The following is a 26,462-nucleotide window of genomic DNA, read 5'->3' as shown; positions in this document are numbered from 1 at the left end:
ATTTCATTTAGAACAAATCAATTTTAAATTATTCATTGTTTAACGTCCGCTTTCCATGCTAGCATGGGTTGGACGATTTGACTGAGGACTGGTGAAACCAGATGGCTACACCAGGCTCCAATCTGATTTGGCAGAGTTTCTACAGCAGGATGCTCTTCCTAACGCCAACCACTCAGAGAGTGTAGTGGGTGCTTTTACGTGCCACCGGCACGAAGGCCAGTCAGGCGGTACTGGCAATGGCCACGCTCAAAATGGTGTATTTTATGTGCCACCCGCACAAGAGTCCAGTCCAGGGGTACTGGCAACGATCTTGCTCGAAAATCCTTACACATGCCACGGGCACAAGTGCCAGAAAGGCGACGCTGGGCACAGGTGCCATCATGATTTCGCTAAGTTACAGGGACGTAAACACACCAGCATCGGGTGTCAAGTGATGTTGGGGGAGGGACAAACACAGACACACAAACATATATAAACATACATATACACGACAGGCTTCTTTCAGTTTCCGTCTGCCAAATCCAGTCACAAGGCTTTGGTCGGCCTGAGGCTATAGAAGAGACACTTGCCCAAGGTGCCATGCAGTGGGACTGAACCCAGAACCATGTGGTTGGTAAGCAAGCTACTTACCACACAGCCACTCCTGTGCCTATTTGAACTATAAATTAAAAGGCTCTTAAATTAAATTATACTAGTTTCAAGTTACTGAATCATGGCCATACTGAGGTACCATCTTTTAGGGTTTTTGTCTTGGAAGGAACAAATTGACCTGGGTATATAAAGGGATGTAAAATACCACAAGGTATTTTTGTTAAATGCTCAACTAATTCTTCCACTTTCATACACACACACATTATAAGATTTATTACTTGTTTCCCCACGTTTGCAGCAGCTAGACAGCTCTTCTCCAGCACAGCGTCTTACCACTTATTTACCCCACTGACTTCATTTCTTCCCCTGTCTTCTTCTTCCCAACTGGGTTATTGCACAGTTTCCATTTCTCAAATTTCAGCCATAAGACTTAAGTAATCTCTGATTTTGTGCAGTCGGACTGAATCCAGTAAGACATATTGCAAAACAAATTTTGTAACTGAGGATGATGGTTATGCCTGCATCCACATACAAGTAAAACATATAAGTTTTTTACCATCATCATCATCGTTTAACGTCCGCTTTCCATGCTAGCATGGGTTGGACGATTTGACTGAGGACAGATGAACCAGATGGCTACACCAGGCTCCAATCTGATTTGGCAGAGTTTCTACAGCTGGATGCCCTTCCTAATGCCAACCACTCCGAGAGTGTAGTGGGTGCTTTTACGTGTCACCGGCACGAAGGCCAGTCAGGCGGTACTGGCAACGGCCACGCTCGAAATGGTATATTTTATGTGCCACCTGCACGGGAGCCAGTCCAGCGGCACTGGCAACGATCTCGCTCGAATGTCTTTACACGTGCCACCAGCACAAGTGCCAGGAAGGTGATGCTGGGCATAGGTGCCATCCTGATTTCACTTTCGCTTGCCCCAACAGGTCTTCGCAAGCCATATTTTTACCATATTTTAAAAAATACTTTGTCTGGTGTGTATGTGTGTATATGTACATGTGAATGTGTGAGGTCAAAAATATATTTTTAAAATCTATCCAAAATCAGTTGATATATAAGATTATTATCATAATATGAGAAGATGGGGCCCTAGTTGAAACCAGTAAAAGACCAAAAGAATGAAAATATAAACAAAGAATCAAAATGACAATAATGTTTAGTTTCAGATCAGTCCTAATAGAGTAGACTTATGATGAAAGGCATTCCAGCCATGACCACCCTGTCTTTCTTTCAGGCATGGTGTATCTAGAATTACATTAACCAATGTGTCCTTTCTTTTCTTAAGATAGTATGTTATATTTGAGAGAGATTTGGCTGCTATTTCTAGAAGACTGAACAATCATGTGGAGGCTCCTTCATGCACTCATTAACTTACATATGTATATAATTTGATTGATGTTTCATTTACTTACCATGGATAATATTCCACTTGATATTTCCCATCTTTATTAATTATTTGAGCTGGAATAAAAAATATACTAAATGTTGATTTATGAGTTTAATACATAATAGCAATATTTTATATTGACATATTGTAATTGTAAAGGAGGGGGGGGTCTAGTTGATTAATAGTAATTTTAATGAGGGGGAAAAAGATAAAAGCAATCTTGTTGCTAAGTACTAGGTCAGTCCACTTCTCACAAGCATTCCAACAGCAGACGGTTGGTGGAACATTTAGGATATTGGACAAAGTACCTTGCAGTATTTATTTTGATTCTTTATATTATGAGTTCAAATCCTACCAAGGCCAACTTTCCTTTTCATCCTTCTGGAATTGATAAAATAATGTACCAATCAAGCACTGATGGTGGTTTAACAGCTACCAATCTGTGCCCAAATGCAATGGGCTCCCATGATATACCAGAGCCCAAATTCCTGCCCGTCTGTGGTGTTTTGGCAAGAGGTGAAGTGATACACCGATTGAAATGCATTCTTGTTTATGTCTCTGTAACAGCGACCCCAACCTCACACACATCTCGTGTAGAACCTATTATTCATTTTCTCTCTCTAAAAGGAACCTCCCCCATCAAAAGGGATTGTGCAAAATACAAAAAAAAAAAAAAAAAAAAAAAAAAAAAAAAAAGACTTCTTCATTTGAAATGTTGGGATTTGATTTGAGTGAAATTTGGCTGCCATTTCTAGCACGTTAAACAACTATGTAGAAGCTCTCTCACTAAACCCGATTCAGCTGTATGGCATTTAGTCTTGTTAACATATCTGCCACACTATGTTAATGACTCATAAAATAGCAACCAGACTATAATTTTGGTGGGAGGACGAGAATAAATGTAGCTGGTTTAATTAATGGAAGTCAAGCAATAACGTGTACTAATTTATTTTAGTTAATCTTTATCTTTATCAAGCAAAACTGGCTAAATAGAAACTGTGCCAGAGGAACAGTTCCTGTTATTGGGTGGTAGACTTAATCTGTTGGTCCCTGAGTGCCTTTAGCAAAATCCACTGTGTTACAAAGATATGAATCAGGTCTGTGGTCTCTCTCGCTTTTACTCGTTTCAGTCATTTGACTGCAGCCATGCTGGAGCACTGCCTTTTAGTTGAGCAAATCGACCCCAGGACTTATTCTTTGTAAGCCTAGTACTTATTCTATCGGTCTCTTTTTGCCGAACTGCCAAGTTACGGGGACGTAAACACACCAGCATCGGTTGTCAAGCGAAGTTGGGGGGACAAACACAGACACACAAATATATATATATATATACATATATACGATGGGCTTCTTTCAGTTTCTGTATACCAAATCCACTCACAAGGCTTTGGTCGGCCCAAGGCTATAGTAGAAGACAGTTGCCCAAGGTGCCACGCAGTGGGACTGAACCCGGAACCATGTGGTTGGTAAGCAAGCTACTTTCCACACAGCCACTCCTGCGCCTACGCAGGTCTGAGAATAATTCCTTTCCTTTCTTCAACAAATCTTGATAAAGGACATGGAAGCTACTCTTTTCACTCTACACCATTATAAGAATAAAAAAAAGAAGGAAGAAGAAAGTGGAATGCAAGGCAACGTTGATCTTGGCAAGATTTGTTGTTGTTGTCACAGGCCACATCCTTGTCACCAAACAAACAACTCAAAGGCATTTGAGCCAAAGTTCTTCTCCAGTTTTAGGCCATTTTTAGGATTACATTATTTAAGGTGTCCTATTTTAAAGAAGGAATAACGTGATTTAACCCTTTAGTGTTTAAACCGGCTGTATCCGGCCCAGATATTCTACACATTTTATGCTCAAACTGGCCAGAACCAGCATCTCACACCTACCCTACAATGTCATTCTAAAAATAAGCAATTATATCTTTCCTATCTTGAAGCTACAAAATAATATCAGATAAATTTTTTTTAATGTGAATAAATAAGGATTACTTTTGACAAATTAATCTGAACGCTAAAGGGTTAAGGGACATTTGGTTGCTATTTCCAGCAAGTTGAGGACTACCAAAAATGCTCTTTCACCAGGAGGAGCTGAACACAAACTGTAACTCACAAGCCATTTAGTCTAGTATGTTTCCACCATTCTACTATCTTGCATAATAAGGATTTCTGACATTCCCACAAGATTGTACATTTAGGGAGCAGTGTAGTTGATTATTTTGTCCCCAGTATTTAACTGGTACTTATTTTATTAACCCTAAATGGCTTCAAAGCAAAATTAGTCTCAGAATGTGAAAGTGTGTTATTAAATATTGTAATCCATCCAGCCCAACTCTATCATTATTGTCATCCACCTACCTCAATAATGATGATAATCATCATCATCGTTTGACGTCCGCTTTCCATGCTAGCATGGGTTGGACGATTTGACTGAGGGCTGGTGAAACCGGATGGCTACACCAGGCTCCAATCTGATTTGGCAGAGTTTCTACAGCTGAATGCCCTTCCTAATGCCAACCACTCAGAGAGTGTAGTGGGTGTTTTTACGTGTCACCCGCACGAAGGCCAGTCAAGCGGTACTGGCTACGGCCATGCTTAAACTGGTGTATTTTATGTGCCACCCGCACAAGAGCCAGTCCAGGGGCACTGGCAACGATCTCGCTCGAAAATCCTACGAAGGCCAGTCAGGCGGTACTGGCAATGGCCACACACAAACTGGTGTATTTTATGTGCCACCCACACAAGAGCCAGTCCAGGTGCACAACATAATTCTTCATGAAGGTAAAATAAAAAAGAGCAGCACAATGCAATTTGTGATAGAGACTGACTGTTTATTCAACAATATTTCAACAGATTGTCTCCTTTGGGTTCAAACATATACTAGAAACACAGGAATTCAAAATATGAATGAGGAAATCCTGTGTTTCTTAGATAAGATGACATTATTAGTTTTTTTTTTTTATCAGTAATGTAAAAGTGAAAATGAATGATGTTTTATCCAAAAAAGGAACACAGGATTTTCTCGGAATATTTTGAATTCCTGTGTTACTGTGTTTTTTTTTTTCATTTTACATTTTGAACCTAAAGAAGACCGGCAGTCTGTTGAAATATTGTTCAATCCCTTCAATAAACAAAGTCAATCTTTATGACAAATTGCATCGTGCTCCTCTTATTGTTACCCTGAACTTGCAGGCCTTGTGCCAAAATTTGAAATCAATCACAGTAATAATAATAATAATAATAATAATAATCCTTTCTACTATAGGTACAATGCCTGAAATTTTTGGGGAAGGACAAGTCGATTACATTGATCTTAGTGCTTGACTGGTACTTCATCTATTGACCTTCAAAGGATGAAAGGCAAAGTTGACCTTGGCAGAATTTGAACTCAGAACGTAAAGAGCCAGAAGAAAAGCTGCTAGGCACTTTGTCCAATGCTCTAACAATTTTGCCAGATTGCTGCTGCCTTATTTTTTTCTTCTTCTTAATAATAATAATAATAATAATAATAATAATCATCATCATCGTTTAACGTCCGCTTTCCATGCTAGCATGGGTTGGACGATTTGACTGAGAACTGGTGAAACCAGATGTCTACACCAGGCTCCAATCTGATTTGGCAGAGTTTCTACAACTGGATGCCCTTCCTAACGCCAACCACTCTGAGAGTGTAGTGGGTGCTTTTATGTGCCACCGGCACGAAGGCCAGTCAGGCGGTACTGGCAACGGCCATGCTCAAAATGGTGTATTTTATGTGCCACCTGCACAGGAGCCAGTCCAGGGGCACTGGCAACGATCTTGCTCGAAAGTCCTTACACATGCCATGGGCACAAGTGCCAGAAAGGCGACGCTGGGCACAGGTGCCGGCCAGCAAATTTGGTGGGAGGGAGTAAGTCAATTGCATTAACCCCAGCACACAACTGGTACATATTTTATCGACCCCGAAAGGATGAAAGGCAAAGTTGACCATGGTGGAATTTGAACTCAGAATGTAAAGTTGGATGAAATGCCACTGAGCATTTTGTCTGGCATGCTAATTATTTCTAATAATACTAATAATAATAGTTCCTTCAATGACAGGAACAAGGCCTGAAATTTCAGGGTCTAGGGGTAGTCGATCACCCCCCACCCCTCTCTGCTCAATTGGTACTTACTTTATCGACCCTGAAAGCATAAAAGGTGAAGTTGATTTCGGCAGAATTTAAACTCCATCAACGTTGACCTTCTTTTCTATGGTTGATGAAATAAGCACCAGTTAAACAATAATGATAACAACAACAACAACAACAATATCATCTTTTAACACAGGCCACACAGTTTGAGGGTAGAGGTTAGTCAGTTAAACTGATTCCAGTACTTGAGGTGGTATTTTATTTTATTGACATCAAAGAGAAGAAAAGTAAAATTGACCTTATTGGGATTTGAAGTTAACATGTAGAGTACTGGAAAATAATAATAATAATCCTTTTTACTAAGGGTACAAGGCCTGAAGTGGAGGCGCAATGGCCCAGTGGTTAGGGCAGCGGACTCGTGGTCATATGATCGCGGTTTCGATTCCCAGACCGGATGTTGTGAGTATTTATTGAGCGAAAACACCTAAAGCTCCACGAGGCTCCGGCAGGGGATGGTGGCGAACCCTGCTGTACTCTTTCACCACAACTTTCTCTCTCTCTTACTTCCTGTTTCTGTTGTGCCTGTAATTCAAAGGGTCAGCCTTGTCACAGTGTCACGCTGAATATCCCCAAGAACTACGTTAAGGGTACACGTGTCTGTGGAGTGCTCAGCCACTTGCATGTTAATTTCACGAGCAGGCTGTTCCGTTGATCGGATCAACTGGAACCCTCGACGTCGTAAGCGACGGAGTGCCAACACACAAGGCCTGAAATTTGGTGGGAGGAGTCTAGTTGATTACAATGACCCTAGTGTTTCACTAGTACTTAATTTATCAACCCTAAAAGGATGAAAGGCTAAGTCAACCTCAGTGGAATTTGAACTCAGAACATAGCAGTAGACGAAATACCACAAAGCATCTCACTTGGCATGCCAATGATTCTGCCAGCTCGCCACCTTAATAATAATAATAATAATCATGAACTTAATGAACTTTACTGTTCAAACTGACAGAAAGATAGATGTAAATAGGCTAGACACTATAATGAAGGATTTCAAACAAAAATTGTGCCTCCTCATTAATATGACTGTCCCAATTGACATAAATGTATCTGTCAAGACCTACCAAAAACTGAGCAAATATAAAGATCTTGAAATAGAAATTGGTAAAATGTGGAACCTGAAGACTAAAAAACAACCAGATGATAATGGTTTCAAATTTTGGCACAGGGTCAGCAGTTTTTGAAGTGAGGGAGATAGTCAATTACATTGACTGGTACTCATTTGATTGACCCTCGAAAGGATGAAAGGCAAAGTAAACCTTGGCAAGATTTGAACTCAGAACATAAAGCCAGAAGAAATGCTGTGAAGCAATTTTGTCCAGTGTGCTAATGATTCTACCATCTTGCCATTTTAATAACAATAATAATAAAGAATAATAATAATGGTTTCAAATTTTGGCATAAGGCCAGTAACTTTGGGGGAGGGAATAAGTCGATTACATTGACCCCAGTGCTCAATTGGTACTTATTTTATTGACCCCTAAAGGGTGAAAGGCAAAGTTGACTTCAATGATGATGATGATGATGATAACAACATTGATGATAATTTATTCATATATGGTCAATAAAATAAATATCAGTCAAGTACTGACACCCATATGATCAACTAAATCCCATCCAGAATAAAGTAACAAGAATACATACAGTATGAAAATGAAATACAATAAAATGAGAACCCCCCCCCCCGTTATAAACACTTGAATAATTTAAATTAAAAAAAAATTCACTTTAAATAATAGATTAAAAAAAAATTAGTTGTCTTAAAACAAAAGTTTTGAAAGCAATTGGAAAAAGTTATACAAGACAACATGCAATAATTTTGTGGGTATCTTAGCTACTAAAATAGATAAGATACTCACAAAAGAAAAATTACAAACATTTTAGAAACTCATTTTTCAAAACAAAACTTAATATAATAAAATTAGTTGATTAAAAGAACATGTAGCAACAATAAAAATTGAAAAAAACATTCCCCCCAAAGTATTAAAGTATCTCATTTGAGACTTGTTTTAAACAGCTTTGGAAAAAGGAACATTCCCGGCATGAAAACATTAATAATTTTTGGTTCTTGTCATTTACATACTGCACTGTCAAGCAACATTCATTTTCAATCCCCTCCAAAACAACCTGAACCAAGTATCTAGATGGCACCTAAATGGTAGGATATCAATAATACCAAAAAATGACTCATCAAACTGCTGCCTAATCATTAGTCTGTCACTAATCTGTAAATTGCTATCCAAAATACTATCTGGTAGTCTTTTGTTAATGAGATGGTCCTGGATGAAATGAATGTATGTCAAAAGAAACCAGTTATGTATCTGGATCAATTAGAAGAAATTCTTTAATTTAGTTTCCCATGACTGGTTTACTAAAATACTGTAAGTACATGATGCTACGTTGAACTTCATTAAAACTACAATGAAAAAGACCATAAAGTTCTTGCAGTTGTTAACAACACTATGACTGTAAGCTCCAACCTCATAGGAATATCTGTTTCAAAAGAACAGTACATTTGAGTTTCATTTCATTATTTGCTTGTTCCCTTTTTGTTGGCTAATAAAACACCAATTTGTAACAATACACAGGGAGAGGAAGTGAGGCTCATTCACCATTTCTTCTTCAATCGTACACCACAATAGTCTCTATTTTAAGGATTGTCACATTATTGTTAAACTGTTTAGCAAGAACTTTAAATATCCTTTGGACTGGGGAAATGAAAGATGGTGAGAGTACAACTCAGCAGACTGTCAGGTCAAGCAAATGGTTTGGAAATCTAGACAAGGGAAATAATACAGAAGCTGGAACAATTCCACATTTTACAAATACTTCGACAGTAAAAGTGAATGAACATTTTGACAGAAGTGGATTTAAAAAAAAAAAAATCAAAATAGCAAGAATACAATCCATACCATTAACACATTTGTAGCGCTAACCATAACATAGCTCAGTAGTTCTAGACTAGGGTATGACAGACCTAGACTCCAAAGATAACTATGAAACTCTAAATCTACAATAAAAATACCTTATGCTACACGATAAATCTGATACACAGCAACTGTATACCCCTAAATGAGAAGGCAGTAGGGGATCATTGAATATCAGGGAACAATAATGTTGAAAGCTATTTTTGTGTTTTACAGATGGCCTATGATGTTCCTTCATTGACCATGATCATAAAAAAAGATAGTAAACTGATTACATCCACAAGCAACGTTTTCATAGAGAACTGGATTTGACTTGAAACAGCTAATGTTTAAACCTAAAGCAGTAGCAAAATCAAATACAGGTCCACTAGGGGGAACAACCATAAACTTCTTTCCAAAATAGGATTATTTAATGTAATTCTTGTTGAGCAAAAGGAATGTATGTCCAAGATGGTAGTGGATGATGTGGAAATACATAAAAAGAAATTTATTCCTGGATTAATGACAAGAAATGCTTTGATTTGGTCCCACATGACATAGGTTCAAAATACTGCAAGCACACCATTAACACAATAATGAAGAATTGTCAGATAGTTCTTTTAGTTGCTAATAATACCCCGACTGTTAAGCTCTAATCTCACAGGAAAATCTTTTCCAAGGGATCAGTACGTATGCTTACTCTTTTACTCTTTTAATTGTTTCAGTCATTTGACTGTGGCCATGCTGGGGCACCGCCTTTAGTCGAGCAAATCAACCCCAGGACTTATTCTTTGTAAGACTAGTACTTATTCTAGCGGCCTCTTTTGCCGAACCGCTAAGTTACGAGGACGTAAACACACCAGCATCGGTTGTCAAGCAAAGTTGGGGGGACAAACAGACACACAAACATATACACACACACACACACACATATATATATATATATATATATATATATATATATATATATATATACGACGGTCTTCTTTCAGTTTCCGTCTACCAAATCCAGTCACAAGGCTTTGGTCGGCCCGAGGCTATAGTAGAAGACACTTGCCCAAGGTGCCATGCAGTGGGACTGAACCCAGAACCATGTGGTTCGTAAGGAAGCTACTTATCACACAGCCACTCCTACGCCTCTGGACTTCATTTCCTTCTAGGCTTGTTCCCTTTAATTTGGATAATAAAACATTACAATAGTTTCTAGCATATGAGTCAACTGTGGCAATCACCCACGCAGTATTTATCTAGCCCATATTCCATGAACATGATGCCACATTAAACAGCCCACCCTCACCAAAAAAACAAAACTATATCTGATATGGACGTATAAACTTGACTTGAATAACATTCATGAAATAAAAGGCAGGCCATCACCACTAGTTATACTGAAACGAATATCCACAACTTCTACAATATAGATGGCGAACATCACCTGTATTAAGTATTTTATTGAACAAAATACTCTAACCTTCTTCCTATATCATAAAGCTGAGCTCTGTCCACCACCCCCTTGGGACTTGTAGTCTTGCAAGCTGCATGGTGGTCTCAATAGTGCTGATGGCATGAAAAAAAGGACCCGGTCCATGCTGTAAAGTGGTTGGTATTATGAAGGGTGTCCAACTGTATAAACCATGTCAAAGCAGACATTGGAGCCTGATGCAGTCCTTGGGCCCACCAGATCCTGTCAAACCATCCAACACATGCCAGCATAGAACATGGATATTAAATGATGATGATGATGATGATGATTATGATGAATATACCACAATGTGCCAAGATATTCTAAACAAGATGATAATATCATCTGTATGGTGTATTTTATCAAACAATATACTACACTACCAGGATGGTCACTTGTATAGTGTATTTTATTAAACAATATACCACACTGTACCAGGATGTTCTAAACTAATTCCAAGAAAATATACACAGAGACATTACAACAAAAAGTTGCTTTATCTATATCTAGCTACCTAATTTTAACTGTTTCAGGAAAATCACTGTGGTACTCATATGAAACTCTACCTCTTTTAGAAATGACAAATATACTATGAAATTTTAGCATAGAGACAGACCACCAGAAAAGCATGATAAGCCAGATATAATTTTCCATGACATAAGATGGCGAGCTGGCAGAATCGTTAGGATGCTGGGCGAAATGCTTTGTGGTATTTTGTTTCTCTTTACATTCTGAGTTCAAATTCTACCAAGGTCAACTTTGCCTTTCATCCTTTCGGGGTTAAAAAAATTAAGTACCAGTTGCATACTGGGGTTGAATTATTTTCTATGACAAAAGCAAACTAATTATTGACAGAACTCCAGAGAGTGCATACTAGGCCAAATATAATTTTCCATGACAAAAGTTCACTAATTATTGATCTAGTAAGCATGGTTCTATGCAAGGCTGTCTTAATAGCATTATAGGCCCTTGGGCAATACAATGTACTGGGCCCAATAGTATTTAGCTATTGATAGAAAGCCATAGTATACACAAAGTAGAATTGAACCCCTGGACTTGTGAGGCCCTGGTGTAAATGCTCTGTGAGTTCATGCTTTAAGATGGCACTTGGTTGTGTGGTCAAGAAGTTCACTTTGCAACCACATGACTGAGCTCAATCCTACTAAGTGACATTATGAGCAAATGACTAGAGTCAACCTACACCTGTGTGTGAAATTTGTCAAGAGAAACTCTGTGTGTGCGTGTATGTGTATGTGTGTGTGTCCATGTCTTTGTTTACATTTCACATTGATTAAAAGACCAGTGTTGTTTATATTGGGTCATCCCATAAATAATGCAGATTTTTTCAATTGCATGAACTAAAAGTCGGAGGAGGATGGGATAAACTACCTGCATCAACTTGCTATAAAAGCAGGTAGTAATTTTACCATCTTATTCTTAGCACAAGTTTTGAAGAGTGTTGCTCGATTTGAGAACAGTTATCTTTTTCAAAGCTATGATGTAAGTGACAAAGGAGCATATTTGGCATATTTTGCTTTATGAGTTCAATAAAGGCAACAACGCAACAGAAAGTGCGAGGAATGTTAATGCAGTATGTGGGGATCAGACAATAAGCATAAGCCAGTGTCAGTGGTGGTTCCAGAAATTCTGAGCAGGAAACTGCAGCCTAGAAGATAAGCCCCATCCTGGAAGATCTTTAGAGCTTGACGAGGACGTCCCAAAAATCCTGGTGGAACAAAATCCCATTGTAACTGTTGAGGAACTAGCAGAGAAGCTTGGAATTGGTCATTCAACCATTCGTTGATACCTGTGTGCCATCAGAAAAGTCAGCAAATTGGGTTAATGGGTTCCTCACAGACTTTCCAAGTCTAATCGCACGCAGAGAGTGAATGTGTGCTCTTCTTTGCTGTCATGTCTCATGAATGAACCTTTTTTTGGACCAAATAGTGACTGGTGACAAGAAATGGGTTCTCTATAAAAGTGCCGAAGACAGTAGATAGGGAAAACAAAAACACTGGCACCCCAGGCTAAAGAAGGTCTTCACCCACATAAAGTGTTGTTATCTGTTTGGTGGGATATGAAAGGTTTAGTTCACTTTGAACTTTTAAACCCAAACCAAGCGATAACAAAGGAGATCTAATGTGAGTAGCTTAAGTCAGCACTTGAAGAAAAACGACCATCTTTGGTTTCAAGACGAGAGGTGTTCTTCCATCAGGATAATGCTCAGCCACACACAGCAAGGATGACATTCCAATGGCTGGAGCAGTTTGAAAGAGAAACGATGCCCCACCCACCATATTCGCTGGACATTGCCCCGTCTGATTATCATTTATTCTGCAGTCTTCAAAATCATTTGGACAGAAAAATTATGAATTCTGTAGATGAGGTCAGAACAGTACTGGAAGAGTATTTTTCATCACAGACAAGTGAATTTTGGAAGAGGGGCTTTGCAAGTCTACCAGATAGATGGAAGAGCATTGTAGAAAACGATGGAGAGTATATTTTAGATTAAAAAAGAACTTTGTTTATCTTAATTTTGAAAAATAAAGGACATATAAAAAAAAAACTGCATTATTTATGGGACGACCCAATATTTTGTAGTTTTCATGGCCTGTAACTTAAGTTCAATATAATAAGCACCAGACATGAAATAAAAATTAATGTTCACATGCTCAATTAAATTACTGATGGTGGTGTGACAGCATGGCTACAGTTTCAATGTTAGAAACCAAAACAAGAATATAGAAAAAGTAATACTGAATGATCAAATATATTGTTGTGCAGAAGCTAGATGAAAAGCTAAGAAATTACACCAACTTAGCTGTTGAATTAAAAACATTATGTCAGATCATATTTATTGGATAATGTGGTTGTATAGGTAGACTATGTTAAGGAAAAATATTACAGGATTGTTAAGGTTGGACTGCCTTTGATCTTTGATGTACTCAATCAGGATTGACCTGGGGCTAAACATGTAAAAGTAGAATTTCTTAGAAAACAATACAATTTTGGGTAATGTGGTTTTTATTTAATTTTATCTATTGTTGTTGTTCTTTAGCTTCAGGTCTACCTATGATAAAAGGTATCCCAGCCATGATCATCCAGTCTTTTTAGAAGTATGAGCAATTACATTATCTAATATGTCTTGTGGACATGTAAGATGGTAGGGTATATTTTGAGGTTGATTTTACTGCTATCTCTAGCATGTTGAACAAATTCTGTAAGTATTCTGCCATAGCTGTTGAGTAGAATGGAATTATCACAAAAACGAACTCAGTGCTCCATAGTTCTAGCTCCAGTTCCTAGAATCAGTTGATTCTCTCAAAGTGAGAAGCTAAGTTTTATGGCAAGAACAAACAGACCTATTTTTAAAAGCATTCAAATTATGACCATCCCATCTTTTTGTATATTTAGGACCACATAGTCCTATATATCCTTCACATGCAACAGAACATGTGATTTATCTGAAGGAAATTTGTTCCTGGTAGGTCAGTGGTTCTTGACCCGTTTTGATTTTGCAGTGCACAAGATATCATTAAAATGAAAAAACTACTTGTGCACTTCACATGGAAAGCTTGAAAAATAGAAACTGTTGTAAATTTAAAACTTTAGGAAAAAAAAGGAAAAATTTTGCTTACCTTTATTTTTGTAATAATACTTGCATATAATATTAAAAAAAATATGAATTGTAAGATGAAGCATTAGTATGAATTTTCTAAAGCTGTAAATTATATTAAAAAATCTGTGGTGCATCAAAGAAGGCCCTTGAGGTGAACTGTCTGAGAACCACAAGTATAGAGACACCTTTAATAATACTGCATGGCATTGAGAGAGGTTGAAGAGAAATGATTTGAGTATGGAAGACATTGACGTGCATGAAAGTTAAAGTACTGAAGTACAAGTGAGCTGAAATAGTAGCTGGGCATTAGAGGCATTGACTGATACATGCATGAGAGACAGTTGCCTTGGTATAGATGTGCAAAGAACTAGAGTATAAGTGCTAACAATGGAAGGTACCCATAGCAGAAGAAGCCTTAGGAAGAAGAGATGAAGAGGTCAGAACTGCAGAGATGAGATGACATAAATTTTGGATCTTATATCCTGTCCAACCCAAGACAGCATAGAAAAAATAGATGCTAAAACAATGATGATGATGACAGCGATAAAGATGGACTATACTATGGTCAATAGGCTTTATATCAATTTAGCTTGGTCAGGAAAGGAAAGACAATACCCATGGCACTTTCCAGGATTTCTGTAACTGGTGGGAAAAAGGGAAGAAGACAAGAAAGTATCAAACCTCAGGCAGGAATCCTAATTTGATTGTAGACTACACTAAAGCACTCAAGGACCAGGTGGTTAGATTAAGTTAACCTGACAAGAAAGAACAAGAATGGTCCTGCTGACAACATCCAAACATATACCAAATTTCACTCATAAGGTACTGGTCGACTCAAGGCTAACACAGAAAACATTTACCTAAGGTGTAAAGTGCCATACAGTGGGACTGAACTAGAAACTACACAGTTGTGAAGCAAACTTCCTTAACCACACAACTATACCTGTACCCACTTAGCAGACAACTACAATATCAGATCTGTGTTTAGTGAACTGATCTCTACGAATATTAAACATCCTATAATACTTCGGTATGTTCTATGTAAATTTGTCAGTTGTTGCTGATATATCTGTTGTCAACTCGCAGCTTAGTTTCCACTGAAAAAATATGACATTGCAGTATATCTACATCTTTAACATTGCTGTTTCTTAAGTTCATCAGTGACATTAATACAATAATAGTAATGATAATACTATCATCATTACTATTATTAACATTGCAACCTTCCTTTCCCCAATTTACAGCACCATCAAATAAATAGTAACACTCACACTTTATAGCCTCGACTTCTAAGTTTGTCAACCAATGTCCTCTGTTACTGAGTGTGCTGGTATTATTTGCATGGCTGAATATTTGTTTTTTCTGATCAGCTATTCTTTGTTCGGTGAAGGTTGTATCAGGATATAGTTCTTTCCAGTTTCGATGCATTGATCGCCTGTATGATGTGGAAGAATTTATAATGGCCTTGAAGTAGCAGAGGACAATATCTAAATTCATTTCCTTTGTCCACCGCATTCTTTGTCTTGACTCTGCATAATATTTTCGATGTGTTCTCTTTTGTATCGGCATATCTTGAGCAGACAAAAGGCTATCCTTTACAGCATGCATTGTTGATGATGAATACGAGTCCTAGTAAAGAAACTGTCTAATAAAATATATAAAATATTTTGAGAGAACCTTTTATAACTTCAAGTCGGAGTGATGTTAAATGCATCCAGCTGTTAGGAAAGAATTATTGAATTATTATTGAAGGTATATGGCCTTGTGATTAGGCATTGGGTTCACAGTCATAAGACTGTGGGTTCAATTCTTTTATTATTATTACTATGGTTGAAGCTGTTATTATAGTTTATCATATTTTAAACAGTTTTATGAGAGTTTTTACCACTAGGTGTAATTTAGTGTTTCTAACGTATGCAGTGGGGCTCTGAAAGGGGTCTCAGGAAGTAGCATCCCTGCCTTCCTGAGCTAATTTTCCACCACATTTCTTAAAAATCGTGGTAGAGGCCTTGGTCTCAGGACCACTTGTGTCTAGAAACTGAGGTTTGGAGTAAGCAAATGCATGCTCAATGTAGGAAATCCAGTTCCAAAAAAGCCTCATGATAGCAAAGGAGAATGGGCACCAGCCAGCCCAAAGGTTGGGGTGGGCTGCACCTACCTACCTCAGTTGCTATGGCACTGAGGTAGATCTGGCCACCACCGTTAATGGGGACAAAACCCAGATTTAAAACAATAAATGATGATGATGATGAATGTATGTGCAGAATATAGAATTTAGTTTGACTTCTAAATCAGTTTTGTTGTTTCAACATTATTTTAGTTTTCCATCTGTTGTGTAGAGCATGGACAATGTGAACTGTGTTATTTTGTTAGGCAGGGTTCATATTTTATACATGCTATGAGATTGGTGTTGTGTTTTAGTATTGGCCAGTGATTGCATAGAGCAGCAGTTCCCAACTTTTTTGCACCACAGACTGGTATCATGCAAGACAGTTTTTCATGGACCAGGGGATCACGTGCATAACAAAACACAAAATGCATAATATATAATTTAGTTACAGCATATACAAGACACCCATATTACATATATAATGCAAAAATGCCCTTCAGACTGTGATAGTCAATAAAGTAGAAATAAAATTTTAAAATCTATTCTTTCTTTGTAACCCTGTTTCAAATGATACATGATCTGGTTGGTCTGCAGCCCAACAGTTAGGGGCCAATGGTGTGGAGTATGTGCTGTGTGGGTTGGGTTATATTGACAGGTGATAAATGTGAATTATTGGTGTCTTAGTGCTGGGTATCATTTATGCAAGCACATGCGTTGTACTATTTTATTGGGCATTGATGGTGTAGAATATGCGTTGTGTTATATTATTTGGTAGTGATCCAGCTAAATTTGTATTATTTTATAGGGTAGCAATTATATAGAGTTATTATTTTTACTCTAACTTCTGAGCTCAAATCTCACCAAGAATTTGTGACCTGTTATTATTTAAAATCCTAATCAAAGTCAACTTTGTCTTTCATCCTTCCGGAATCAATAAAATACAGTACCTGTCATATACTAGGGTTATAGTATAGTACATGTCAAGTACTGGAGTTTATTAAATTGGCAACACCCGACCCAAATTTGAGGCCTTGTGCTTAGGAAATCATCATCATCATCATTATTATCATTGTTATTATTACTACTGCTATTTCTTCTACTATTATGCAGTCATTTGGGAGAAAGCAAAAGCGTGGAAGAAAGCATTGGGTTGGCAGAATTGGTAAAGTACTTATCCTTGCATCACTGATATTATCCCAGCCAAATATGGATTTTACCCAAGGTGGGGTAATTAATCTGAGTTTGGAAACCACTGCTATAAGACATCTTAAATGTGAACGGAATTAATAATAGAAGGTAACACAAGTCAGTTCAAAAAGTGTTAACAGTGAAAACGTATAGAAAATCAAAATATATTAGACCAACTTTTAAAATCTTTAAATGTTAAAAGAAATCTATGTTAATCATTTTTTCTCTTTTTTTTCTTATCAAAAGACAAAGAAAAGAAAGGGAAAGATAAACTGAAATTTACTATTTTAGGAGATTAATGAAATAAAATGCTAAAAATAGTGAGATAAATAAATAACAAAATAAATCAACATATTAGTTGTTTTGAATACTATTCTCAAACAACCAGTATTTCTACCTAATTCATTTTCTAGGAAATTGAGATGAACCCAAGTAACAGTAAAGCGCTAGCGTTCAATAGCTAAATTGTGTCAGCCTACAAAAACTTGCCCAAAGTTATAATTCTAACAGTGAAAATTGCTGAGTGAGAGATTATGGTCTATTCAGATATTACCATCCTCCTCCTCCTCCTCATCATCATCATCATAAACAGGTCAACGAAAGAACCTCTTCATGGTAGCTCAACTACACAGGAGATATGGATGCTAGAAGTCACAACCAAATTTCCTAAAATAACACACTACCTTCTTTAAAAAGAATACATACATTTGATAATATGGATGAGGTGACATTTTTGTTGAAAAACTACTACACCCTATCTTAGCCAAACAGCTTATTTCATGAAAATTAGACAGGATGATTATAGCTTGAATGATTTTGATATTAGGTTTGTCATCAAAGTTGATTCGAAAGCTAAGCGCTAACAACAACAATGATGAACATCATCGAGTTTTAATGCTTAATATTTATTTATTCATACTGGGATGGGCTCAGTGGATCTGCAACACTGTAAATTATTACTCTTTTCAGTTCTATGTGACCTCGTCTGAAAAGCTTACAATGTGACATAAACATAGAAATAACACATTTTTTAAATTAATCATATGCATTGATTAGACACATTAAGTGAAATGGCAACAACTGGAAACTGAAACTGTTATAGATTTGTAGGGCAGACATAATAGCAAAAAAAAAAATTCTGTATTTTTAAATATATTATATAGCTCGATGAAAATATATTTAAATATATTATTATACAGCTCGATGAAAATATATTAAAATATATTATTATATAGCTTGATGAAAATATATCAAAATATATTATTATATAGCTTGATGAAAATATATTAAAATATATTATTATACAGCTCGATGAAAATATCATCATCATCATCATCATCATCATCGTTTAACGTCCGCTTTCCATGCTAGCATGGGTTGGACGATTTGTAAAATATATTATTATACAGCTCAAGGAAAATGGACCGTGGTCATATCCTTCGCTCCTTTGCACTGGTTATTATTGTTTAAACAATGGTTCAACTCTAAGCAAGTATACATATGATAAAAAGTGTTCCAGCTGTGACCATCTTGTCTTTCTGTATATCATGGACTACATTTTCCAATGAATCATTCATTATTTAAGATGGCGCAGTGTGATTTAGCATAGATGAAGTGGCTATTTTTCACCAGTTGAGTAAGCGTGAATGTGAACTCTCACTGACGTGTCTGAACATTGCATCTTAGACTCACTGGTGTGTCTGAGTATTGCATCTGATGGTTTATGGAATTAAAAATTCAATACAACTTTTGTTTCATAGTTGCAAGGAAGATGTGGGCAGGGAGCATGTTTCAGAAGGTTTTCATTCTTGGATGAGTGTTTAGCACAGAGTCTGGAAAATGAGGTACAGTAGGAAAGGACAGTTACATTGTTTGGTAGTAACTTACCAGTTGTAGTAACAACTTATAAATTCAGAGTAATAGAAAGAATTGTAGTAGCATTAGAAAAAGTACAAGTTAGTAAAAGAAAGAGTAGCAGTAGGAAAGGGTGTAGCAAGAATATTAAGAGAGCAACAGCAAGCCTATTTAAAATTTACACCTCTTCCGTATTGACAAAGATTTATCTGTAATATTTGTCATATACAGATCTTGTGGGCAGACTTTTATTTTCTATTGTTCGTTTTAAAATACGTGATGTTTCTATTTAATCTACTGCTTTACTTTGGGATAGCCGTAAATTATTAGAGTAACAACTTCTACAAGTGAATTACTCCTTTGTCACAACTTAGATAAGGAAGTAGAGTACATATGACTCATTTGAAGGTATTCCACAACAGGTGAAATCTGTACAATTTAATGTTTAGTTTGAAAATTTATCAACATTAGCTTATTAATAAAGAATTTACCTTTTCAAAAACATAAGATCATTTCTGTACAGGACAGGGCATAATGAATTCTCTTAATTCAAGAATATTATTATGTATATGCCGGTGTATAAGATGTACTTTTATGTACATCTTATATGCCAGTGTATAAGATGTACTGTATATGCCGGTGTATAAGATGTACTTTAAAAAAAAAATTTTTAATGGAACAAAAAATTGCCACATGTTTAATGCAACTGTATTAGAGATGTGATGCTGTGTGGAAGATGAAATATTAAATTTGTTTTTTCCACAAAAGAATAGGGGTTTGTCTCATGTAAGAGTGCCTCTTATACATGGGAAAATACAGTACTTGTTTTCTCAACTCCACCAAAATGTAAGGTAAACTAATCAAAAATAATATATACATACTCAACAAAACATACAAACCTTTACCAGCATTTAAATCTATGTGAAGATCTTCAAGAAACTTCAGTGTTTTTTCAGCTATATGAATAAACAAAAATAGATTTAATTGAACCAATTAATAAAAAAAAAAAACACATTAACAATTCTAATTACAGAGCAAGGAACTACACACAATTAAGATAAAAGAGAGCTTGCATAAGCTAATTGCATTGAAAGGATATATAAATAATTAGAAAGATTAATCTTGTATATGATAAGATGCAATGTGTCCTGTTGGTCATATTGGGAAAAGGGAAACTAAAACAAATGGAGTAGAGTGAGTGACAGTCAGAGATGCTAAATGTAGGCAAATTGTAGTGAGGGGTTTTACTGTAAGTTGCTGGTATTTTAATCAAAATAAAACTGCAAATTTATATCATAAATTATATTTCTTATATCAATTTCACATACACACACAAATATATACATATATATATGAAATTAGATATTAAACACCTTGTTTTCAAAATACTGTTCATGTAATATTCATAAATTATAAATTCTATATATCATCATCATCATCGTTTAATGTCAGTCTTCCATGCATGCATGGGTAGGATGGTTGACAGGAGCCAGCCAGGTAGAAGGCTACCCCAGGCTACTGTGTCTGTTTTGGCAGGGTTTTTATGGCTGGATGCCCTTCCTGACACCAACCACTCTGCAGAGTGGACTCAGTGCTTTTTATGAGGCACTAGCACAGGCAAGGTTAGTTTTGGCATGATTTCACAGCCACAAAGGTGGTGAGCTGGCAGAAACGTTAGTGTGCCGGGCGAAAAAAATCAGCAGTATTTCGTTTACCGTTATGTTCTGAGTTCAAATTCTGCCGAGGTCGACTTTGCCTTTCACCCTTTCGGGGTTGATTAAATAAGTACCAGCTATGCACTGGGATCGATATAATCGACTTAATCTGTTTGTCTGTCCTTGTTTGTCCCCTCTGTGTGTAGCCCCTTGAGGGCAGTAAAGAAATAAGATTTCACAGCTGGATGCCCTTCCAAATGCCAGCCACTTTATATTCTGCATTTTTTTTTCTTTCATTGTAATTCATTTTTCCATGGTTACCTTTCCTTATATTTTAATATATTTTCATCAAGCTATATATTTAAAAATACAGATTTTTTTTTTTTTTGCTATTATGTCTACCCTACAAATCTATAACAGTTTCAGTCTCCAGTTGTTGCCATTTCACTTAATGTGTCTAATCAATGCATATGATTAATTAAAAAAAGTGTTATTTCTATGAGGATCTTTCAAGAGGTAGTGCAAGACTATGTATATATTGTGTGAAAGCTCATTGGAGGGACTGTTTTGTTCTTAGGAAAACATAATCTGTCATGTCTAGTATAACACCACCACCTGGTTTTTGAGTACCTTGAATACAAGTATACATTCAGACAAGGTCTTAGTCTGAAAACAAATTCCTTTCTTCCTTCTAACCAGTCTCAATAGTCATGAAAAGGTCATACTCAATATTCTAAACTTTGTTTCTAATCTTTGGCCTATTCCTACATTTTTACTCTCAACCAATATATATTCTTTTTCTCTTATGCAGTGGTAGAATTGGCCAAGTGCTGAACAAAATGCCCTCATCATCGTTTAACGTCCGCTTTCCATGCTAGCATGGGTTGGACGATTTGACTGAAGACTGGCAAGCCAGAAGGCTGCACCAGGCTCCAATCTGATCTGGCAGAGTTTCTACAGCTGGATGCCCTTCCTAACGCCAACCATTCCGAGAGTGTAGTGGGTGCTTTTACGTGCCACCGGCACGAGGGCCAGTCACATGATACTGGCAATGGCCACGCTCAAAAAGGTGTTTTTACATGCCACCTGCACGGGAGCCAGTCCAGTGGCAATGGCAACGACCTCGATCGAACGATACTTTTTTATATTCTGAGTTCACATCACACAGTGGTTGACTTTGTCGTTAATCTTTTCGTGATCAATAAAATAAATACCAGCACTAGGGTTAATTTAAGCTACAGTTCCCTCTTCCATAATGTATAAATTTGTGCTTATGTTAGAAATCCTGACTTGTCTCTACTGATTCTTTTCACTTCAACTTTCTAAGACTAATTTTTTTAAAAAGTTACCACATTCACTTGTGCCAATGCTACGTACAATGCATTCATGTCAATGTCACATAAATGCCCCCAGGCCAGTGGCATGTAAAAAAGTACCCAGCACAGTCTATGAAGCGGTTGTGTCAGGAAGGCCATTGAGCCGTAGTAACCATGCCAAAACAGACAATCGGTGCCTGAACAGTTTGCTAGCTCCAGTCAAACCGTCCATCTCATGCCATCATGGAAAATGAACATCAAATGTTAACAGTTCAGGATTGCAATATTTCGTAATCTTGAAAAGTAAATCCACCTTTTAGCAAGTAGTACTAATATGCAAGAGTAATGATATACAGAAATTATTGTTGTTTAGCTTTGGACAAGCCCTTATTGAGTAGGCCTACGATCAGAAGCGTTCCAACCATTACTACCTTGTCTCTTTTTTTTCCTACACATAAGACTGCATTATTTAGTATTATCAGTAACACTCAAATTAAATAACCTACCGTAGATATAACACTAATCAAACTATCCTTACTGGATTTCACAATTTGATATTAATGTTTGGTTACACACATAGTTACACCAAAACGCTTAATATCCTTTCCCTTCTTTTTCCTTATCATAAAATTTTTTAGCACTTTATAGGCGTAGGAGTGGCTGTGTGGTAAGTAGCTTGCTTATCAAGCACATGGTTCTGGGTTCAGTCCCACTTCGTGGCACCTTGGGCAAGTGTCTTCTGCTATAGCCTCAGGCCAACCTAAGCCTTGTGAGTGGATTTGGTAGACGGAAACTGAAAGAAGCCCGTCGTATATATATGTGTGTGTGTGTGTGTGTGTGTGTGTGTGTGTGTTTGTCTTCCCAACATCGCTTGACAACTGATGCTGGTGTGTTTACGTCCCCGTAACTTAGCGGTTCGGCAAAAGAGGCCGATAGAATAAGTACTAGGCTTACAAAGAATAAGTCCTGGGGTCGATTTGCTTAACTAAAGGCGGTGCTTCAGCATGGCCGCAGTCAAATGACTGAGACAAGTTAAAGCGAATAAAAGAGAACAAGAATGTGTTGATGGGATTGTAAACTGAAGGAGATTTAACTGCTATTGCTAACAGTTCAAACGATCATATAGAGCAGAGGTTCTCAATTATTCTTTATCTACGGACCCCTTCGATTCCTATTTTACTTGGGTGGCCCTTCATAGCCATTCGATGTTTAAAAAATCCTAATATATTTTTAGAATTAAATATTGTTAGGAACCATATGAGAAAATTGTGAAAATATCTTGTGGTTTGATCATAAATTTTAACAAAATCTCATGGACTCCGATTGAGAACCACTGATGTAGATATGTCCTTAATGCGTTGGGCTTACAGAGGTCTAAGTCACTGGTACCAGCATCTCATTTTTCCATATGAAGTACTTATAATTTCACAGTTGATACCTACCAACATCGGTAAAGAGAGGGCTGTATGTTTTAGGTTTCATAACAATGATAGGAACAATTTCTACAGAAATTTCAGCGTGAAAAATCCATGTTAATCCCACCATGTCCCAGTTGAGACATTTATATTTCGACAAAACACTTTAACCCATCTAAAATTTCAATTCAATTGAAGACGTTAATATTCACCTTTTTGGACTATAAAGATTAATTATCGTTAGAAACTATCCCTAGTTTCTTACTCCTCTCGATCCAAAGGATATGAACGATAAAGATAAACCGGGTACGGAAGAACTATAGAAAAATATTGTTTGATATCTATCTAGTCCGGTGCTGTAGCTGCTTTCAATTAGTAATCGGAGAGAATGTGCAGTATCAACAATTCGCTCTGTCAACCAGTGCAAAATACTTATGGTATGATTATTTCAGAAAATAGTTTAATAAAACGCGTTATTATAGTTAAATAAATAAAAAAAATATATAGGTTGTGTAACATTCTATAGACTTTAACATCAAATTACATTTTTTAAAAATATATAATTAAGAACGTTATCAGTTGAACTAACTTCGAACTTCTTACGGAGAACTTTTGAGTCTAGTCGTAAATTACGTTCAATATCTTAACTATTGACATTTGTCTACGTTTATCTTTTAAGATGTTGTCTACTGACATTATTTAAGGAAATAGTTCAGTCTTTTACAGTTATTTTAATTTTATAATTCCAGTTGTTTGTTTGGTCCCATGTTAGCTTTGGTCGGGCAGGCCCTATGATTCAAGGTATTCCAGTCGCGACAATACCGTTTTCCCTTTCTCAGACAATGTATCCTCCTTTTAAAAGCAGTAGCTTAGTTACTTAGAAGCTGCCTATATTATATGATTCAATGAATAAACACATATTTGTGTGTTGTTCAAATTATGCAATTTCAAGTCTTAAAATGTAAACAAACATAACAATTCTAGCAGACAACTTTATAACAAGAATTACATGTTAAATGTTGAAAACAAAGTTTAACAATAGATTTTTTTTTTTACAATAAACATATGAAATTTTATTGCCTTCACGGTGTTTACCGTTTTACAAAATAAATTAGAAAATTGGACAAAACAGAGAACACAAATGAAAAAAAAAAAAAAACAGTTAGTAAATATATGAAATTATATACTAATTTAAAATTAGTAAATTCAAAAATATCAGGATAAGAAAGAAAGAAAAAGAAAAATTGTTTACACTTACGGTCCATATCAGAGCTCATTGTTTAGAAGTTTGATGCTAATAAACTCAAATAGAGTAAGGACAAATTTGATGTTTATGAAACCAGTTTATATCGACAATCTGTGCACAAAGACTATATACACATATATATATGAGTGTGTGTGTGTGTAAAAGGAATAGAAAATGCAAAAGAACCAATGAACAAACGTAAGGAAATAATTTATATTATAAGGAGTACTTCTCCCGAATTGCACGCCAAACAAAACTGAAAGTGATTATATAAAGAAGCTCGGCGAAATTTATTTCATCATCAGCATCATGACATCACTATTCCTTCACCTCTTCCTCCTCCTCCTCCGGCTCGCAAGAAGTGGCGAGCGAGATTTAAAAAACAAAAACAAACACTTTATAAGCGGCTTTGTAACGTAAGTGACAGAAAATAAAAAAAAAGTAGATTACAATCGGGAATCGAAAGCTAGGTTGATACTTCGATTGATTCAGAATTGTTATTTGTGTAATAAAGATGGATGTAGAAAGTATGTAAGCCGGTATCTATTACTTAAGACGAACCAACCTGAGAGCTTCTAGATCAGGTATGGACAGCCTTTTTCTGAGAAACGGGCCGCACTATTAATAAATTCAAGGTAATTTTTCGTTATGTGTGCCATTCATAAAGTTCCGCGAACCATGTTGCCCGTGACTATTCTGTATGATATTCAATCCGCTAGAAATAGCAGGCAGATTTCCTTCAGATCACACCTTACAGTCTTTGGAAGAATGACACATCAGATAATGAGATAATTATAGTTCACCATACTCCTACAGAGATACAATGGTTACGGTTGAATACTTTTAATGATAGGCCTTTCCAATGGGGGTTGACCTGTTTTTAAACAACGAACACACGAGAGAGTCAATCTAGTCGCACAACCTGCTAAAAATAGCTGTCAAATCTAAGGTTACAACCCAACAGCCTTAAAAAATGACATTACATTATTAATTTTTAATATTATTTTAGTTTAATAGAAACATTCAAACGTGCAGGCGAACACACAATCTTTTAGTTTGTTTTAACCCCTGGTCGTCTCTGATCAAGGAAGCTCATGTTAAAAAATTTTTTCGTCGTTTAAAATATAACAGAAAAAAAATATTAATATACAACGGTAAATATCAATAAGGTTCTATTGGGATTACATCCAAGGTCGATTGGTTCAATGTGTGTCATTAACAATACCAAATAAATGGAATCCTTTATATACTGCGTACAAAGGAGTGATGGATGCGACTGGAATATGAATCGAAAGGCTGGGACTAAACAGCATCACCAGCGATTAACCACGGAAGCTTCTGCGTCGTTTGTTCGAACTGCTACAAAGTCTTGAAAAAATTAAAAATAAAAATAAAAAGGAAAAAAACACACTGGACCATGTTGTCAAATGTATATATGTATAAATATATATGTATATATGACATGGGCCAGTGTGTTTATCTCTATCTCACCCTCTCTCTCAATATATATATACATATGTATGTATATATAT

The 26,462-nt window shown here is 36.5% G+C and overlaps 1 protein-coding gene across 11 annotated transcripts in view; it reads right to left on the bottom strand.

The window, feature by feature from the left end:
• Positions 1–26,462, bottom strand: part of LOC106869246 (uncharacterized) — a 61,487-nt gene that overhangs the window by 24,007 nt on the left and 11,018 nt on the right. For 3 of the 11 annotated variants that reach the window (XM_052966028.1, XM_052966030.1, XM_052966031.1), the window contains 3 exons: positions 20,198–20,254; positions 15,418–15,791; positions 2,016–2,064 (listed from right to left, as the gene is read on the bottom strand). In XM_052966028.1, the coding sequence (XP_052821988.1) occupies positions 2,016–2,018 (3 nt within the window). In that variant the 5' untranslated portion in view covers positions 2,019–2,064; positions 15,418–15,791; positions 20,198–20,254. Of the gene's footprint in view, positions 1–2,015; positions 2,065–15,417; positions 15,792–20,197; positions 20,255–24,942; positions 25,891–26,462 lie in introns of those variants that run through there. The other 8 variants (XM_052966034.1, XM_052966035.1, XM_014914901.2 and 5 more) reach the window with 7 other exon arrangements.

The sequence above is a fragment of the Octopus bimaculoides genome, chromosome 3 (genome assembly GCF_001194135.2).
Source record: "Octopus bimaculoides isolate UCB-OBI-ISO-001 chromosome 3, ASM119413v2, whole genome shotgun sequence".
In the NCBI taxonomy this organism is placed as follows: Eukaryota; Metazoa; Mollusca; class Cephalopoda; order Octopoda; family Octopodidae; genus Octopus; species Octopus bimaculoides.
This window is presented reverse-complemented; position numbering and strand designations above follow the sequence as displayed.